The sequence below is a fragment of the Mesocricetus auratus genome, unplaced genomic scaffold (genome assembly GCF_017639785.1).
Source record: "Mesocricetus auratus isolate SY011 unplaced genomic scaffold, BCM_Maur_2.0 Super-Scaffold_100019, whole genome shotgun sequence".
NCBI lineage: Eukaryota > Metazoa > Chordata > Mammalia > Rodentia > Cricetidae > Mesocricetus > Mesocricetus auratus.
The window spans coordinates 33,478,991-33,499,804 of record NW_024429200.1 but is presented as its reverse complement, the minus strand read 5'-3'; the positions used below and the strand labels follow the sequence as shown (position 1 = coordinate 33,499,804).

At 40.5% G+C, this 20,814-nt stretch overlaps 1 protein-coding gene across 6 annotated transcripts in view; it reads left to right on the top strand.

The window, feature by feature from the left end:
* Window positions 1-20,814, top strand: part of Dync1i1 (dynein cytoplasmic 1 intermediate chain 1) — a 293,263-nt gene that overhangs the window by 170,205 nt on the left and 102,244 nt on the right. For all 6 annotated transcript variants that reach the window (XM_040728478.1, XM_040728477.1, XM_005082921.4 and 3 more), the window contains 3 exons: window positions 6,258-6,347; window positions 13,425-13,587; window positions 15,905-16,004. In XM_040728478.1, coding sequence (XP_040584412.1) covers window positions 6,258-6,347; window positions 13,425-13,587; window positions 15,905-16,004 — 353 coding nt within the window. The remainder of the gene's footprint in view (window positions 1-6,257; window positions 6,348-13,424; window positions 13,588-15,904; window positions 16,005-20,814) is intronic.

Below are 20,814 nucleotides of genomic sequence, written 5' to 3'. Positions count from 1 at the left end.
AGAGCTAACTGGGAGGCAGAGAAGTGTGGCTTCAAGAGTTTTATTTCACATCCAGCACTTTATATGTCTTTGAAATTTTGAATAATTTCTACAAGCAGAATGTGATATATGTGATATAAGAGACATACTGTTTTCTAAGAAAAAGTCCATACTTCTGTCACTCAAGGTCCTACATGGACTATCATCCTTTTCTCATATTATTTGTAGCATGAATAACAAAAACCCAGAGATGGCTATTGGGATTAAAGCTGAAGATCAGAGAAGCAAAACAGTCAGCCTCTACCTCAGACTGAAAAGGCACTCCTGTCTCTATGAATCTTCAGCATGGCTGAAGACTGAATGCCCCATAAGACCCTGAACTCCTGTCTTAAATACCTCTTTAGTGCTGGGATTAAAGGTGTATACCACTACCACCCAGCCCCTATGGCTAACTAGTGTGGCTGCTGGAATTAAAGGAATGTACCATCACTGCCTGACCTCTATGGCTGTGGCTAGCTTTTTCATTCTGATCTTCAGGTAATGTTTATTAGTTAGAATACAAACAATGCATCACTACATTTATTAGTTTCTCCTTTAGTCATGTTATTAATCTCAGTAGTTGGTTTTGAAAATGCTAACATTCAGTAGAACTTTGAATAGCTCATTCTGGTTATACAGACAGATATATAAATCTCACTTAAAATGCTTCCTCTGATCAAGGAGACACCATGGAGCTGCTGAGGAAGCAAGAGACTCGGACATTACCAGTAAACCAAGACCATGTGGAGATACACAGACTAATAAACATGGGTTAATAATTAAGAGACAGCTAACCAATAAGAAGCCTGAGCCATTGACCAAACAGTTCATAATTTTTAAAAAATGCTTCTTCTGAGACATGTATCAGAGGTGTGGACCAGGTAGTGACAGAGACAATGAGAGAACATATAAATATGCTAGACTTGGAGCTGCACCAGAAAGGACAATGAAAAGAAGAGTAGAGTTGAGTTGAATTTAGAAGTGGAATTGGCTGATTGAAAACAAAAGTGAGCTGGTCCTCCTGGATCCAGCTGTGATCCCATGTGAATCAGTTGTGAGAACTCGAGAACTCAGTGAAAGAAATAAATCTGAGTAGAAGTAGGTGAGATGCCAGAATGCATCTAGCAGAGATTTGTGGCCTGTGCTATCAATCTGGGGGTGATTAGAAGGCGCAGATATACGCGTAATCCAAAATAAATGTGTGATATGAGAAAATACAAGGCCAAAGACAGAACTGAAAAAAAACCCCTCTTTAAATGGTTTTTTTAATAAAAACTGAAGCTTAAGAAGATAGGTCTATTTTTCTATTGAAAAATTTTAAGTATCTCCTGAGAAGAATCATCACCTAAAATGTTCAAATATAAAACCATAAAGGTGGTGAGAGCATTTGTTCTTTAGTTGGAAACATGTCCAAAAGAGAAAAAAAAATCCTCGAGTTTCAAGGAACATCACAAATGAGGGAAAGTAAGAGCCAGAATTTTGGGAAGACTGCTACAAAACAGTGTCTTCTAGAAATGTCCCAGCCATTGCCTCCATAAGCTCACCTGCAGCTATGATTCCTGTCTGAGACCTGCACAAGACTGGTCCCATCGCCATTTTATCATGCTTGCAGAGGGACTCATGAGGCCCACCCTTCACTGATAATCTTTTAAGAAGACATCAAAGTAGAAAAGGGATTGCTTGAAAGAAGAAGGATTTCAGCTATAGAAAGAGGGGACAAGCAAGGGTTATGAGGACTAAATATGGCTCACGCTCAGTACATGCATTTAGGAAATCTTTAACTATAATGCCCAGCTGAGAATCCTATAAAGTATAATACTAACCAGTCAGGCAACATATATGCCTACTTGTGCAATAGTGGTATGACCTGTAGTGGTAACCAATTGCTCTCTGGGTGACTTCAAGGTTTGCTTCACAGGAGGAAATCTATGACTGCTACTATTAGCCCCATCAATAATAATAGGAAAGTCCTAAGGACAGTGAGGGAACTTACTACTGTTATTTAATTAAATTGACGTAGCACTAAACTGCCTTCTAAATGTGTTTATGCATATAGACAAAATTCACTCTCAGCTTTAACAAAGTAATTGCTCTTTACAGTGAATAAAGGTGACTACAGAGGGATTCAGGGCTGCCCAAAATGTAAGTGATGACCTGACCGGAAGCAAGACATTTACCCCATACCTCTAAGGCACAGAAACCATTGCCAAATAGGGGCTAGGAATAATGAAAGAGTTGGAAGAGAAGGTTAAGGACTATAAAATGCTGTCTTCTGGACATGACATAACAATTGTAGTCATGAACTCGATAGTAGCTGTCATTACTTTCATTAGGCTTTTATAAGACTGACTCCATCAGCTATCAGTGATAGATGAGGGAAGGACTCATGGGTCTCCATCCCTTACGCTTAAATGACTGGTTGTTGATAGGTTCTGGGAGATGTGAAGTCATTGTCCTTAGTTGTGAACCCACTGCTGAGCCCAGCATCACTCCAATGGATAGCTCCAAACGCCTGGCCACACAGACGTCCCTGGTTCTTCAGAGGGTCACAGAACAAGAAAATAAATAGGAATGTGGGGAAGGGAGAGGGCAACTATTAAGCATGCCTTGTGTGTGTGTGTGTGTGTGTGTGTGTGAAATGGAACAGATGTAATTAATAAAAAAGAGAAAATAATGAAGAGACAAAGCAAATAGCATTCCTTCCTACCTCTCCATTTGCCATCAAAGGCTCCTTAGTAATTAGAGTTCTCTTGATATTTCTGCCATTTCTTTTCCTTTTTGGGAGCAGTTCCTACTAATTTCGTGAGCCACAAGTTCTTTTATTAAATCCAGCATTCACAACTTTTCACATTAGAATGGATGATGTAATGCAGTTTAAATACAAAATAGCCATTGCTTTTCTTCGGGGTGTATAAAGCGATCTTACAGCCATTGACCTGTTCAATTCAAAGTCCTGCGGTAATTGCTTTGGGCCTCCCACTCTGGACAGCAGCAGGATGCACTTCGGAGGCCGGGATGGAGTGACAGGGCCTCCAGTGCCCTCTCCCTCCATTTTCCACCTGACCCAGACTAGCTTATCTCCCCGAGGTGGCAGATGGAGGAACCATGGCCCTCTCGTGAAAAGCAACAACTGAACAGCGAGAGCTGCGGCCAGGCCCTCGGCCCTTCTTACCCTGAGGTTTGCAGGTCCCGGGAGGGCTGGCAAGGCAACAACCTATGGAGCTCGTAAAACAGGGCTGCCCTGTGTTCTGAGGGCTCTGGTTGCAAGCAGCAAGCACCAAGTCCAGTGGGATTTTCTAGAAGGAAATCTGGTGCTGACACCACCCCTGGTGGAATTTATTAGAAGGAAATCTGGTACTTATAGAATCAACAGGAGGCAGAAGGAACAGCCTGTAAAAGGGCTATTGACCAAGAGAATCCAGACTTGGAACAAGCTGGCCTTAGGGACAAGCTGCCCAGCATACAGGGCATTAGTGCTGTAACTCCATGATGCCCTAAATGTTTCCTAGTTGTACCCCCGCTACTTTGCCTCCCAGAGCCCAAAGACAAAGTGTGAGTTGGGAATATCTAGTCCAGCACAGTCCTGCTTTTACTCTGTCTCCCTTCTGGCTTCAGAGGAAGAAAGCACTGTCCCTTTTGTCATCAGTATAGAGTTGATGCAGGTACTGTCCTCTACACAGGAGATTGTGGTATTATATTGCCACACAGTGATAAATCTTGTACCACTAGACTCACTTTCCCACATGCCAACTCTGAAAGGCTAGAAGGGCAAGCTGGGTAAAGGCTATGGCATGTTAAACTTGGCTGCCCTGGCCTTATCTGAATCAAGGATTAGCAGAGGAAACTAAGTCCTCTGGAGCTCATACACAGCAACAGTCCTGTGCTGAGCATGTCACGTGTGACTGCTGTATAAATACCACTACTCATGAGTCCTTTAGAAAGTATCCAGGAAGGAGGACAGTAGTTGCCAAAGAGTTTTCTGAGGAGGAGAATGAAGGTGGCAACCGGAGGTGGCAGAGCATAGGTGCTAAATAAACGCATGTGTCTAAAAGATGCCATTGTATGAAGCAAGTCCCTCAGAATGACAGGTAATTAGCTTCTGCCACTAGTTTTAATTTCTTGTGTGGACCTGGCTATAGGAAACCTTACATGGGTGGTAATTTTTTTTCCTTTCCAATCTCCAGGGAAATGTAACTGGGTATGAATGAGAGGCCCAAGTCGTATATTAGTAGTCTGCAGAGAGTCTACATAAATCCTTTTCTTTAAAGTTATTGAACTGTTTTGAAAATGGTCTCAACAGAAGTTATTCCAAGTGCACCAGAAAGGAAACCAGAGTCTTAAAGAAAAATACACTTTCTTTGCTGAGCAAGGCAAACATATCAGTATTCAGAGAAACAAACCAGCCTCTTGTGTTTTATTTCCTCAACAAATCCACCAAAATGCTTACTTTATGTCTTTAAAGGGCTGATAGACAAGGAATTTTGTGGCTACTAAAAATTAATACCTACAAATGGTTCATAACCACTTTAAAAAGGTAGGCACTTTAAAATTTTTTCTCTGTTGTTTATAGTCCTTTATTATGGCGTTTTGCATATTGTAAACATGGTACACATTTTTGTGCTTTTAAAAAATACAAATTGAAAGCATGCTCTCAAGGGAAGGGTTTCCTTCTATTCAAGGAATTGCATAGAGTACGACTCCTATGCATAAACTAACACATTGTGTCACAGAACTTTTTATAGCCAAGTACCTTATAGAATAATATTTTTCCAATAAATTCTTGGCAACTTTCTATTATGATAGGCTTTTTAACTCTTCGAAGAACTAATATTTAAATAAAAGTCTTTCTATCTGTAAAGACAAGAAATTGGTGCCATTTAAAGATGACTAATACAGAGCCACTTGATGAAATGCCTTAGGTTTTGAGAATTTGAAGGTGCAAGTGTATAGACAAGATAGCTCTACTGTAACCATGGTTTTAAGTCTATATTCAGTAAAGCTGGAAATAAATGTATCTGGACATTGACCTTTGGTCTACAGAATGAGAAAGAAGTGCAGACTATCATCTTACTTCCCCTAGATCTTTGCACAACTGAATTCCTTAATTCCCAAGGGTCATCTCCATGTGGCCTTCTTCCGGTGACCATTTTTGGTGAGATGCAGCCCCCCTTAAAGAGAACAAGAACACCGACTCCTGATGTCCTTGACAGTGCACTTTCTCCATGCTTCGTAAAAGCCTGCATTGCTATGTCCTTACAACCTGCTGTTACGGGTTTGAAGGTGCCACAGAGATGGCGATCTCACATGAAGTCTATAGACGTTTGGTGGAAGAATGTGTGGAAGGGAAGGGAAGAAGTGATTTCCTTTAAACTCCGCTTGAAGCAATGAAATAAACCACCTACTAAATATGTAACACTATATTCGAAATCCAGGAAAACCGCTTCTAATGGGTTTTTTTTTATCATTTTGTATCTGTGAGTTAGATTTTCTTGAAACACCTTGTTTCCTAAATACTGTTTCAGTCAGTGGTCCCAAGCAAGCCTTGAAATGAGGCAGGTGGAGAGAGGCCCACATTTGCATAGAGCAGAAAGGGCACTGTCACATCTGGCCACGGCAGTTGACTGGGTCCATTTGATAGTGCCCATAACACTCACACTAATTCATGAACTGTTGTGAACGTGCAAATGCCATTTGGAGTGGGTTGTTTTCTCCCAGGCCAGTGGCATTGACTTTGGGGGTCTATCCCTGGTTGTTTACTCGCCAGTGGCATTTGACCTAGGGTTAGACCTGTATTTAACCCTTTCCTGTAGGTCAGAAACAAATTGATTTGGCAAAAATGAAATTGGAAATGAGTCATCTGTGCAGCAGGTGTCCCTTGCTTGGAAAGCATTCCAGGTGGAAACATTTTCAGAACTGTTTCTGGGCCATCTCCAAGGAAGCTTCAGAGGTCAGGAGGCAATTCCAAGACATGCCATGTGGTCAGGGTCTGGGGGGGGACCATAACAGGTGCCCACTCAATGCAGTTTTCCCAGCAGGTTGGGAGCCTTTCAAAGAGGTCCATTTGGAAGATAATTTATTCATATATTCATGAACATTTGTCTGGCATTTTCTGGGAACTGATTTACTTAGAAGTTGCCCTAAATGGCTGGAACTTTGCCCTTTAGTCTACCTCCCACCATCAGCCAAAGACTTTGATTTAAAGATGAAAAATATCGTGTTTTTCTCTTTCTTCTTTCTAGAGGATGAGGAAGATGAGGAGATGGCAGAACCTAAAACTGGTCACGACTCTGAACTGGAAAGTCAAGACAAAAAGCAAGAAGCGAAGGAAGGTATGGTTAGGAGATACCCTGGGCATGGATTTTGTTTTATTGTTTTCTTTTACTGAGCTCAGAGATGATAGAAGCAAATCAAGCTTAAGCTCGCAACCCTTTTATGGTATTTTGTATCTCTACCCAATACATGCATTTCATTGAAAAACATACACTGGAATCTCCAGGCCAAGAATTAGTTGTTTTCCAATTGACGTGAGAAAATGAAGTGGAACCAACTTCCTGGCCAATCACAATTCCAGTTAAGAGGTTACTAAATATTTTAGAGATAAAATAAGACAAATTATCAGTTGTCGTGCTGAACCAAGAAAGCTAAGCCTGAGGAAGAGGAGCAGATGCAATGATTTTTACCACTTCATTCTGAAGTTTTACATATGCTCTGCATGGAAACATTAACAGCAATCACTACTCTACCCTCGAGTGTTCTTCCACAACTCTGTCCGTATTAGGACAAACAACCCTCCACAAATGTCAGTGATAACAGTTACCAACACTCAGAATCTGCTTCAGTGACAGAACACTTCTGTAGTAAGTCCAGGGACCTAGGTTCCAATCCCAGCACTGGAAGGAAAAAGAAGACAAAACAAAAACTAGCATCAACTAAGAGCTTACAATCTACTTACCTCTCCTTCAAGTCCTTGAAAATACACTGTCTACTGTTCAAAATGTCTTTTGGGGGCGTATACCTTTATTATCCTTATTGTACTGGCAGAGAGCAGAAGAGAAAGATGTAGAAACCTTGCCACGGGATACATGATTTACTTATAAACACATGAGTCAAGAGGCAGGTTGAACCTTGCATGAGCCAAGACTTATGTTGACTCTACAACCTGTATGTTATACTGCAATGTCTTCATGACATTTCCTTAGAATTTTTTTTCTTCCACTATGTCCAGACTCTCAGTCCACTGAAACAGTGAGATTTTCAGTTGTCATTATTACTGAAAAAACACCAGGTGGTCCATGCAGAACTGAGTGCAGATTAAAAGGTTCTTCTAAACTTCCAGCTAAGCTTCTCAGGTACAGATGAACAAAAGTCTAGAAGCATCCCTGCTAACATTTAAATGTTGAAGACAGCCACGGCTGTGGCTTGGTGCACGGCAAGTTGTTGATTGGAGAGCTTTGTAAGAATGTGTGTCTTGAGCCCATGCGCTTGCTCCAGACGGCTGTCTGTGTTCTCACAAGAAATAAAATCCAGTTAGTCTGAGTAGCTACCCCAAATTGCATCCATGCACACTTAGAGGTTTGGATAGATGAAATGTGGAGGCATTTCTTACATTCTAACAATAGTCTCCTGAGACTGGAGAGAAGGCTCAGTGGTTAAGAGCACTTGTTGTTCTTCAAGAAGACCAGAGTTCGATTCCCAGCACCTACGCAGCAGCTCATGGCCAAATGTACCTCCAGTTACAGGGGATTCGGCACCTTCTTCTGGCCTCTGTGGGCGTCAGGCACACAAGTAGGACTCAGACATACATGAAAGCAAAACACCCATACAAATAAATCTAAAAAACGAAATTAAAAAATAAAAATTGCCTCCTGCTAAGGCCTATTTGAGTTCTTCACGTGCGCTCAATTCTGCCTTGATTATATTTATACAAACTTAGTTATAGAAAAACCAATTGTAAAGTAGTGAGGGCAAAGAAAGGGTCTGCAGTCAGGGAACCTGGATCAAACCTTGGCTCTGCCACTCATTAGCTGCGTGATCGATAATGACTAACTTGGTTGACTTTCTTTGTTTTGGCCCTCGTTGGCCCATCTGGCAAGCAGAGATAATACCTGCCTCCCGAGTTTGTTTTTAATATGAGACTCAAAGGGGCTAGTATGGAACAGCTTGGCACAAAATAAGCGCTGTATAAGACTTTGCCAGATTAGTATTAGTGGCCTTGCCTTACAGTATGAGGTCTGTAACTGTGTCCTCCTCATGACGTTACAGCGCAGCTCCCTGCGCTCACTTTTGCCGTAACCCATAGCTTTGAAATCAAAAGGAGCAAACAGTTTTTCTGTTTCAAAGAGGCATCGGTAAGGCGATCACCAGGCCCAGTTTCAGGCATCCAGGAGGTCAGGTTCTGGGAGTGACTGAGGACAGAAAAAAAGATTCAGCCTTGTAACAGTCGCATCCGTAGAAGGCATCCAGTTTACTTCTTTCTGAGAAACTCTAAACAGATCCAAGGGGAGCGATTTCGCATTTAAACTTCTACTAAAAGGATCTTCTTTTAAGAAGCCAGTGAAGTGAATGCCACTATCACTGGTACAGCCAGGGACAAAATGAGCCAGGGTCTACTGAATGCATTCTGTTTCCTTTTGCAGAACAGCTTAAAACATGCCCAGTAATATGCACCCATGGTGTTCTTGTAGGCCTTGGCAGGGATCCCCCACTGCCACCCCACCCCCAACCCCAATCCCAAACCATCTTCCTGGCAAAGCCAAGCACCTCCTTCTTAAGTTCCAAGCAAAAACACCCTTCAGTTTTAACTGTTCCCCCATGCTTTATGGAACTGATTAAAGCCATACTAAAAGTCAAAAAGAAGTTTGAAAGAACATTTCCTGTTACCACAACACCGTGTTCCTCATTCTCCATTAATGGCGTTTCTGCAAATTAGCACATAATGGGTTAAAAGCATGTTTATGTTGGCATCAAACTATGGCCTTTTTTTTAAGCAGGACAGTATTTTGCAAACTTTTAAAAGACTCTCTAGTAGATCTAGTTGTGGCGCCATTCACAGGACTGCTGTAGTAGTTAGGGCTGTGTCAGCACTTCCAATGGGAACCCTGCCTTTAGGGGACTTATACGGAGCCATAAAAATGTGCTCAGGGCTAAAACTTGACATACTCAGTTTCAAACCAGGGAACACGTTTTTCGAGACTTCTTCCTTCCTTCCTTTCTTTCTTCCTTTTCTTCCCTCCTTCCCTCCTACTTACTATCTTTCTGTCTCTTTTCTTCCTCTTCTTGAATTAAAACATAAGAGATAGAAAAAAACTTCAATGCGCACTAGTTTTTTTTCTTGCATATTTCTCCATCTGACATCAAAGTGCACTGAATATAAAGAAACATAGATTTGATTTTCTATTTTGCCACATGCATTTTGTTGCACAAAGGATACACACTTGCAGGTAAATTTTAACTTTCCATCAAAACTTCGGACATCTCCATATTTCTGTGTCAGGTTAAGAGAGTCAGAGTAGGAATATTGGGGTCCTCACTCCTGTAAATTCAAATGAAGCTGCAAGCTTCATGTTAACTTCAGAGACAAGTATCTGTATACGCTGGTTTCATTTGTTTCCCTGCTGCTGTTTATGAACTGATTGTACTGTAAAAATTCCATTAGGGCCATTGCCACAATTTCATCTGATGTTTTCACTGACTATGTGGGTTACTTACTTTTATCTTTTAGATGGTCTTGCAAAAATATCTTTTAAACACCATGGTTTTATATTCTAATGTAATGATACATTGCAAAAACAAGGCAAGGCATTTATGAAGTGTGTATTTTATAAATATAAATCTCAACTTAAAGAAGAGATTAGGGGACTGGGAAGGTGGCTTAGTCAATAAATTACATGCAATGGAAACTTCCTACTGCCCATGTGAAGAGTCAGGAGCTGCAGTCTCTGCCAATAATAAAAGCACTAGGAAGGCAGAGACTGGCAGATTCAGGAGCTAGATGGCCTGTCTATACAATTGATGAAGTCGAGATGCCCTGTCTCAAAACTGGAAAGGTGATCAAAAAATGACACCTGACATTGACTTCTGTCCTACACAGAGAGAGAGAGAGAAAGAGAGAGAGAGAGAGAGAGAGAGAGAGAGAGAGAGAGAGAGAGAGACGGAGGGAGGGAAAGAGGGAGGGAGGGAGAGAGGAAGGAGGGAGGGAGGGAGGAAAGGAGGAAGACACCCCTACATATATAAGTAAACATAAAATGAAATTAAAATATTAAGTATAAAGCATGAGCTTCGTTATGTACATTTTGCCCTTGTAGAGGCAAATGTTCTAAGGACCCTGGAAAACAAGAGCTAGAGTATACAGTAAATGTGGCCAATGAAGGAGAAGCTAAGTTAATATTAGTGAGAAAAGTCAAGAAAACACAGCCAATAGGACAAAACCATCTTAAAGGCTGCATTAAAATGCACTGCATATATGGCTAGAAGAAATTAACATTTATATAATTAAATAATGAAAAGGAGATCCTAAATAAAATTAGCACTAGATTTTAATCTTTCAGGTCACAAATTCATAGAATTTGTAAATTTTTATCTCAAGCTTTTAAAATATGAGTGTGATACATCTCTTTCATACATGTTATTTCATACATGTTATTCAGACTCAATACAATTGGGTAAATGATTAAATTCTCTTGTTCTTTGATACTGTGTAAGTCATATCTACATATTCTACTTTCCATAGAGATCTTCCTTTAAAAGTAGGTAAAGCATTGTTAGCTATCAGTTCCAGAAAGGAATTCTCCACAGTTTGTATGATGAGGCCACACAACATATTATTTTCTAATCCATGCCCATGTTTTGCTCTGATGTGGATTTCGATTCTAAATTAATTTCTACCTTTTTGCATTCATCTGGGGAAAAGACACTGCTGATATTATTTTTTTATTTCTGTAGTTGAAGCCTTGTGGATTCCATTAACTAACACTTTATTTTTCACTGTGAGAGGTTTTATTTCTAAGTGTACCTTTTGATTGTGGATCCTGGGTACTCCGTTATATTCTCATTATATTGTAACAACACTTACCAATTTAAATATTTTTTAAGCAATACAAGATTGGTTTTAGTCAAAAATAGCTATGATTTTGTTTAACTTGTGAGTTGGACATTGTTTATTCTGAAAGTGCTCGTCTGCACATACATGTTATTATTTTGTGCAAACAAGCCATGTCATTTGATCCCTTTTAGACATCAAAGCTTAATATAAAGTGTATCCTTTGTTTTGGTTCAGTAGCAGTCTGATTTCAGGCCAAATATTGTATTGTTAGAGATAATGTCTGCAGAGGCGGCTGCTTCGCCTACCTGGACTTGGCTTCTGCTAGGATACTTTGATCAGCCATTTGTGTTTCTTCCAGAGAAGAGGTCGTATGTCTTGAAAGCTGAGATCAAAGTGACAATAAGCTGTAGGGAAGAAAAAATTACAGAAAATTACACAGGTACTATTTTTTATTCAAGGTAATAGACTTGCGATAGCAGATACAGGGTAAAGTAGATGTGGTTCAAAAAGGTAAACAGGGAGGAGATTTTTCTCGATTTCCTCATATGGGGGGCAGGGAGGGTGACAGGAGGAAGTTCTGGCTACTTTGCTTGATCTCAAGCTTGTCTTAGGTCACCTATGAACAGTGTCCAAGGCTGAATCTTTTTAGAACACATTCTGCTTGGCCCATGCTAGCCCGGTTTGGTGAAGTTAACTAATTTGTTAATAGTATTAATCAAACAAATGGGACATATCATTTTCTAGATTTGGTTTTTGTTTCACCTGGTCACATTGAGTAGCTTTACTTTACTCATAAAAAAAGATCATTCAAGTGGCATAAGGAGGCTTAGAAAATAGTCATAAATTACTTCTTGAGCATTTATTATCTGTTTGGTGATATACATACATACATATGTATATATGTGCATATATATATATATATATATATAATTTGTTGACACTATCTGGAAGTTTTCTGATGGTGGAGATGGTCTTAGATGTCTTAGGAAGTTCTGAGGAAATTAAGTTCATCATGGACCCTAACTGTTACTTTAGTTGTTGAGTCTTCTGTGAGGGATGGCTCAACTATTCCTTGGCTGTCTGCTCAGGAGTAGAAGTAGGGTCTCTAGAGACCATAAAAATTCAGCTGAGAACTTCTGCCCTATGGGCTTCTCCAGTCTGGACGATCTCCTCCCTAGAGTTTTATGTAAAAAGAATGGCTGATGGAATTGCTTACATGACCCACTGCTGTCACTGAGGTAAGCTGACTCCATGGAACCCTGACAGTTATTTCATCTGTCTGTCTCCTTTTGTTTCTTAAATTTTAACCAGATAAGATTAAGATAAAATAAAATAACTGCTCTAAGTCATAAAAGCAACTGCAATATGTTTCAGAGATGCCCCGAATGACTGACTGGGCAGTAGGAAGGACATAGTCAGCTTTTCATAGCGATGTCAGCTTCCCAGCTAGCCTTTGGAAGTCAAGTAGGATTATCTAGAGGAGAGCGGAATACCATCTGCACTGCGTCGCAGATATATCCTAATTAGTACAATCTTATCAATGTATTTTTCTGCCCTATTTGAGTTTTTTCCCCATTCAGTTTGAAAGAAAATAATATTTACAGTTATGGCTTAAAACATGCCAATCTATTTTCATTTGGAATCATTTTTAATTCTTCAAAATAGCGAATAGATGAGATACGAAATCTTTTAGGGAGGATAGCTACAAAAGCCTTTTGATGTTATTCTGGCAGCTCTGTGGCTGCACATGAATCTACTGCTATTTTAATTATTGTCTGCTACCCCATGGCCCCTCAGTCAGCGCCCCACTGGCCACTCAGGCTGTGGCTTGGTTTCCTGTCCTTCGGCCACGCTCTGCCACAGTAGGTTTAAATTAAGTCTGTATAATTCTATTTATCAGTAAGACTCAGACGTCAAAGGCTGGGAAGAAAACCTGCTAGCTCAGGGAGACTGAGTAGCAACCAGCTGACCTTGCTTTTTTTGCCAGAGACACTGAAAGAGACATGTCTCTTTCCTCGCCCCAGAACCAAGAGAGGAACGCTAGTTCTTTCCTTCCTGTTCAGCTTCTCTATCCAAATTGCAGGCTTCCCTGCAGTCAATTCCGTCAGCTAGTCACTGTGGCTCTGCGCCCCCACCCCGCCCCATTCAAGGTACCACTTTAATGTGTAGTCCTGGGAGTATCAGAGTGCGATCAAAATATCCCACGCCACCTTTAGAGAAGAATCTATAATCCTAATGAGCAATGGTTTGCGTTCCTGTGCGTTGTCTCTCCCTGGATAAGGAAGCTCTTTCACAGGTGGAATTTCTCTAGAGCAGTTTTAAATTGACCATTTTGCTTCCCTAACTATCTCTCTTGCATAAAAAGCCCCTCCGAGGGAGCTGACAGAGGAAGAAAAACAGCAGATCCTGCACTCGGAGGAATTCCTCATCTTCTTTGACCGAACAATCCGAGTGATTGAAAGAGCGCTAGCTGAGGATTCTGACATCTTTTTTGACTACAGCGGCCGGGAGCTGGAGGAGAAAGACGGGTTTGTTGCTTATATACACTTGGAAAAACACAGTGTGAAGAATTTGTTGCTTCTATTGTCTTCCTGTTCTTTTTAGGATGTGGGACCTGTCTACGTTGCTCAAGTTGGTCCAGCAGTGGGCTCAACCTGTCTTCCTTTCCCAGTGCTGTTAGACCAGACGCCCACTGCCAGCACAGCTTTGCTTACTGAGTATAAATCCACATATGTATTGACTAGGCAAAACCCAAGTCTAGCAAGCGGGAGGAAGATGAAATTCCTGGATTGATCTTATCAAACAGCTTTGACTGTGGGCATTGATTATAACTTCCACCTTAATGGTTCCCTGTAACTAACATGTAGCCCTGTGAAATTCTTTTGAACTTGACAACTGGAGCCCTGGCTAGGTGATAGAGACAAACAGAGTCACACCCATAGTCCTATGAGAAGCATTGTCCTGTGCAGCTGGCAGAGGTCTGTAGATCTGCTAGACTGTGTCTTGATAACTAAACAAACAGGGAACTGGGGAAAAGAAGCGTGAGCTATGTAGACTCACGACAGAGGTGAGGAGCAACAGTTTGGAACTGTCAGATTATATAGGTGTTACACATGCATAGGTACATTTTAGGAAACATATAGCAAAGGCAGATTTACAGATGAAATAAACAAAAATTAGTCAAAGAAATGGGTGGAGGGGACTCCATATGACTTTCTCTGTGACTGTAATTGTAGAAATGGGTGGAGGGGACTCCATATGACTTTCTCTGTCACTGTAGTTGGTGTATGTGTTAGAAGGAGCAGTAGCTGCCAACCATGAGGTGTCACCATGTGGTATCAGGAGGCACTTTATAAGACAGGTTGGAAATAGACATAGTTGGGTTGTTGCTACAGATTTCTTTGGTCTGAGAATAACACGTGAAGGTAGGATCACTTGCCTTTTGCACCGAATCTGAATTTTTATTATTATTTCGAAAAGACAAATGAATTATTAAAGGACAATGTGATATCAGCATTGAGGATACTGAAAAGAGCAGACCAGAGGTGTGAAAAATAATTTCACAGGGATGTTTTGGAAACATTCTCAACAGTTGGCGTTATTAAACTGCACAGAGGAGATAAGCAGGATCTTGAATTTGCATGCTCTACCAATGTTTGTTTTCTTTAAAAAAAAAACAAAAAAACATTTCTGTTGGCTCAGCTTGTTTTAATGGTCTCCCCTTCCTATCTTAGTACATGGCTCAATACCATACTGGCTTTCTAACAGGATTAGTGGGGGTGTAGGAGTCAAGGGGATGAAAGGGAAATCGTATGTGTTAACTGATCAGAACTTAGGGAGATATTTTCTGAAGTCAGGCTTCTCGTTCTGAACAAGAGTGACAGAGGTGAGAGGTACCGGTGTGATGGAGTAGAATAATGTGAACTGAGGAAGTGACTGTAGATAAATTCCTGAACTGAAAATGAAGGACTTTATAGGCAGATTCTTGTGCAGATCAGACACAGAACAGACATTACTCTGTTTAAGCACACAGACTCTTGAGGCAACTGTATGAGTGAAACATTCTTCGAAGGCAGTACCAAGGCCAGTTGAGCATTAGCCAAACAAATACTGGCCAATTTACCATCAGTCCTCTGAGACAAAATGTTCTTTTGGTTCTTGACTGACATGGTTGATGTCTAGAACACTCTTGAGATACACTAGCTCTCCACCACACCCATGGCAGAAATCATCACCTACTGTTACTCAAGGAGTCAACTGCTATGGCCAATCACAATTCACAGATAGAAACATTATATCATTTAGTTTCTACTCAGAAGGTGGTATTGATATCAAATAGTTCCCTATATTTTTATGCTCCTTTAATAGCAGGGAAATTTAATTTTTTAATTTAATCTTAGTGTGTATTTGAGTGTGATTACTCAATTGGACATGTGAGGAAAACTTTTAGGAGTCAGTTTTTCCTTCCACCAGAGGATCAGAGGATTGAACTTGGGACATCAAGTCTGTATACAAGTATTTTATCTGCTGGGCCCTCTCGCTGATCAAGGGAGTTTTTAATAATTCTGCTTCAGGCTAGAGCAAATTAAAGGGAAGAAAAAAGCTTCAAGACTCACTTAGAACCTGAAACAAATTGGACATTTTACACCAGGCTCAGAACAAATTCAGAGAGTTTTTTCTGAGTCAGTAGAAAGAGCTTTTCATAAAGGATGTCTTCAATCCACTTACTCATGATCACGTGCTATGTCTAGATTGGCCTTCTGCCTTCCAGAAGTATTATATGCTTTTGCTATGCCACTCTGATCTGAAACCTCACTTTTTACTCTGCTCTTTAAACCCTCTTAGGGATGTGCAGGCTGGAGCCAACCTTTCTTTCAATCGTCAGTTCTACGATGAGCATTGGTCTAAGCATCGGGTGGTCACGTGTATGGACTGGTCTCTTCAGGTGAGAATTAGTACAGATGGGACAGACTTGACTTGTTGTCTTATGACATTTGTATAAAACAATAAGGTAGTTGTTCCTTTATTTTGAATATATTTACTAATGTATGACTCTCTTCTTTATGCCCATTGGTTTTTGTTCACATTTTTCTAAAGTTTGGGGACTAATTCTCCCTTAAGATGGCTGTACTTACTAGTTAACATGTTCTCAGTAACAGACAAACAGCCAGACCACTCTGGGTGGGAAACTTTTCTAATTGTAGTCACCATTGTTTTCCTACTCTTTGAGTCCTGTGGATACATTAAAATCTTCATCTGCTCTGACCTCTGGTTCAGCCAGTTTGGTTGTCTTCCCTGTGATTTCAGAAACAACTTCCTCCCACTGAATTCTCTCCACTCTTTTCAAATTATCTTACCTTTGCAGACATCTGACTCCCACTCTTCTTTTTGATATACTCACTGAACCAGAGTTCTCCATAGCTATGGATTTGACCATAGTGTAGATCATTTTACGTCATACTCAGTTTCCCTCCTAATTCTACTTTTGCTTACTCTATTATCTGTATGTTGAAGACATCATAATCACTTCAGGACGTAATGTAGAACTTTCATCATCAACATAACTAGCTTCTCCCTCATCTTCCTGACCCAGTCAATCAAGAAGTACATTTTTCTATTTATATATTCATCAATCTTACATCTGCTTTATGGAAAACCTTGTAATTAGGTTAGGCATGGTGGTGAACACCTTTAATCCCTGACCAGACCTGGTTTGCAACAAATTAAATAAAACCTCAAAACTGTACATTCTGCTTTGTGCATGTCCACTCAGAGTTTTTCCTTGGGACAGATAACCAAACAGTCCTCCTTAAATACAAATATAACCATTGCATTCTCTGAAATAAAACTCCTCCTTGCCTGTTAAAAAAAAGTTCAACCCTAAAACTTGATACTTGAAGTGAAAATACGCAAGCAAAAATCAACTTGATGAATGGACAGCCCAACCAGTTGACAAGATACAAATCACTATGCCTAGCACTGAGCAACTAAGGAACATGTAAAAGCACACAACTTAGTTGTGGTGAAGTCAGACTTTGAATGCAGGTGGTCTGAATTTTGAGCCATGTGGTGAATTTGTTTTTAATCCATATAACTTACATGCCAAGTACTATACCAACTGCCTTGAAGACTTTATCTTATTTTACCCTCAAGAGGATTATATAAGGCAGTCACTATCAATATGTACATAGTATAGCTGAAGATCCCAAGACTCATCAGATGCTAAGTAGCTTGCTAACAATCACTTGGCTAAGATACAGTAGAGCTGGACTCAAGTCTCACAGCATTCTGCTGCATATGCTGCTTCCCTCAAAGAGCTGCTTCTGAAGCTGAAGCCAAAAGAGTTTGGAGGTGCTGAGTGATCTAGACAGGCAGCAAATACTGTAAGAGTTCAGTGGAAGTGAGGTTCACTCTCCAGTCAGACAAAGCACCTCAGAAGACTGTGATTAGGCAATGAGGGAAAGGGTGGTGTAGGGAGATAAGCAACAGAGATTCAAGGAGAGTCTCATTTAATCCTGTTAGAAATTGAAGGAGAGTACGATCCCCATAACTGCACTGTCAGCAGCCACCAAGTAGGTGAGGATTCTCTGCCCTTGAATCCACTTTGACATCCAAACGACAGAGCACAGAGAGCTCTGTTGTACAAAGACAAAGACGGCCAAGCTTACCCAGTCTCTCTGCAGTGTGTGGGTGGTCTGTGAGCCTGCCCTGGTGTACACAGAAATCAGATCCAAGTCCTAAGAAACTTGGTGTGTTCACTTATTCATGGTCGGGGAATCAGGCAGGAACTTTATCTGACACATTCCTCAACCAAGGCAACTGTTAGTGGTTCCCAAGTCAGCGGCTAACATTCCCTGAAGAGACTTCTGGTCTACCAACAGTGGGGCTGGCTCCGCCTCACCTCAGTGTGCGGTTGCATGGGTCCATACAAGGTCCTTCCCATGTGTCATTTGTGTCAAAGGAAGTGAAACTGGGAACCATAAAAACTGTGCCAGAGAAGGACTACATTTCCTTTGCTTCATATTCTCTATCTGTCTCTCTCCCCCTCTCTCTCCCTCTCTCTCAGTGTGTGTGTGTGTGTGTGTGTGTGTGTGTGTGTGTGTGTGTGTGACACCTGCCTACACTGTGGGAAGGGATTTGAAATTGTAAGACATGCATTTTATAGACTTAAAAATATAATCACTAATTCTCGTGTCATAATAGTTTTGAGTTCAAAGAGCCAGATTCCAGATTTCCATGCTTCTGAGATAAAGGGAGTTCTGAACTGGCGTAAGCACCCTTGGTGACATTAAGACATAAGAGAAGGGTGTAATACTGGCTTAGTGTGTAATGGTGCTAGGTATGCCTTGGAGAGTTGTGTGAAACAAATGGAGCTGGTGGGAAGAGAAGACAGAAACATGAGAGATCAGCATAATTCTGCTTTGTATTCTGAGTTCCTTAGGCAGTAGCACTCCAATCTTGCACTACTTTTAAAATATCATGTAAACATTCCTCTCATAAAGAAATGTCAACTCTGTCATCTATCACAAGAACACTGTCCATAGCCCACGTGTCAGCATGTCTAGGTGTATATAAAGTCAGACTTTTACCTTGCTCACACAATATATACACCTCCCCTACATAAAAGACGCCCTCCAATCCTGCAGTCACATAACACACTAACCTAAATAATCTTTAAAAACTTTTCGAGTTATAAATTCAGTGAAATGTATAGAATCAAAAGAGAGTTCCTTCTGGTACTAATTCAAAGCCGTTAATACTTGGAGTTTGTAAGCACTTCATGCCTTATTCTCCTTCTTGCCTATCTTAGAAAACAGAGCCCTTGATGGTCTCTCTATATCTAGTTTCTGCATATTAGAGGTTTTTTCATTTTGTAAAGATTAATTATATATTATATTGTGTTCATACACATTATATTATAACATTAGTTTTACTTTTAATTGAAATATAACTATATTATCTCCCTTATTTCCTCCCTCCTACCACTTCCATGTGTTCCCCCAACATGTTCCCTTAAATACTCATTTCCTCTTTTTTTTCTTACATAAAAATGCATAGAAATATAAGAACAACCTGCTGAGCCTCTTTAGTGTTGTTTGTATGTATACGCTTCCAGGAACGCCCACTTAGAACTAGATAACCAATCAGGGGCCTCATCCCTGGGGATGAGTACTTCTCCCTCTCTCAACAGTTCTTAGTTGCCTGCAGCTCTTTGTCTAGGGGTGAGGCCCCACAACATTTCCTGCTCCGCAATAGCATGTCTATTGATGTTGTCATTGTCCCGCTGCTGTTTAGGCAGGCATACTGTTGAGGGATCATGGATGTAGCTTCCCTTTCATTTCTAGGAGATACATTCTCACTTTCTGATTCTCTGACTTTTACAGTCTCTCCACCCTTCTTCCTCAAGATTCCCAAATCTTAGATGCGGAAGTTGTGTTATAGATACGGCAGCTGGATCTAGGCAGCCCATGATCAGTTATGCTTTGACCAGGCATGGTGTTTTGTAATGGTTCTGTCTGCTACAAAGAGAAGGTTCTTTGGTGAGATGAGAAAGCTACACTTGTTTGTGGGTATAAATGGAAGTAGTTTGAAGGCAGTTGGGAATTGCTTGTATTAGTAAAGTGGTGGTAGAAGGTTCTTTAAGACCCACAACCTCACTAGCCCTGGGAAGTTGGGTAGGTTTCCACCACCAGGCACAATATCCCTTCTGCTAAGTGTGCCTTAAGTCCAATGAGACAGCTGTTGGTTACAGCTAATATATGAGCATCACTACGTGTCTTAAGGGATACGTTCATTTACTGGTCATTATTGTGGTTCATAAGCATCAAAACTTGGTCGGACTACTGGTTGTTTCCCTTCCTTAGCAGCTTGCATAGCATCTTCTGGTACCACAAAAAGCTATTCGCCAGGAAGGAGGTGTTCATGTCAGATCCAGTTCAACTTCTCCAAGACATGTGTCTGAAGTGCATGCTGTCTTTAGTTATAGAGGTTACCTTCAACCTCTAGGAGACAAACAACGGCAGTAGCTGTAGACTATTATTTAGGGAATCTCTTGCACTCTCCTGGCCAACAACTCCAAGAGGGCTTTTCATGTCTAGTACTGAAGGTTTTTAGTCCATGGCTCTTAGAGGTAGGTAGCATTGTCACTCTGCGTGGCATAGCTTCATTTCTTAAAAAAGTACAATTTTAGGTAAATAAAATATATGGTTCCCTATGATTTTCTCAAACATTCATAGTGTTTATTTCCACTCCCCATCTCTGGTGTTAATCTTCTGCCATATGTACTGTTGGCAAAGAGTCTTTCCCACTATGTAGGCTTTCTCTTTAGTTGACTGCTCCCTTAGCTGTACAAAGGCATTTAGTTTCATTAGGTCCTATTTGGCAATTGCTGGCCTTAACTTCTGGACAAGTGAAGTTATATTAAGAAAGTTTTTTCCTATATTAGGTAGTATAGGGTACTGCCTATGTTTTCTTTTAATAGTTTCAGTGTTCTGTATTTCACATGGAGATCTTGGATCTATTTTTGGAGTTTTTCTGTAAGATAACAAATACAAATTCAATGTCTACATGTGGACATTCAGTTTTCCCAGCACCATGCCTTGGAAATATTATTTTTCTCCAGTGTATGATTTTTGTCCCTTTGTCAAATATCAGATTGATATAGTTGCATGTATTCATGTTTGTTCCATTGGTGTACATGTCTGTTTGAACCAGTACCATATTGTTTTGGTTAACGTGGCTCTGCAATATATTTT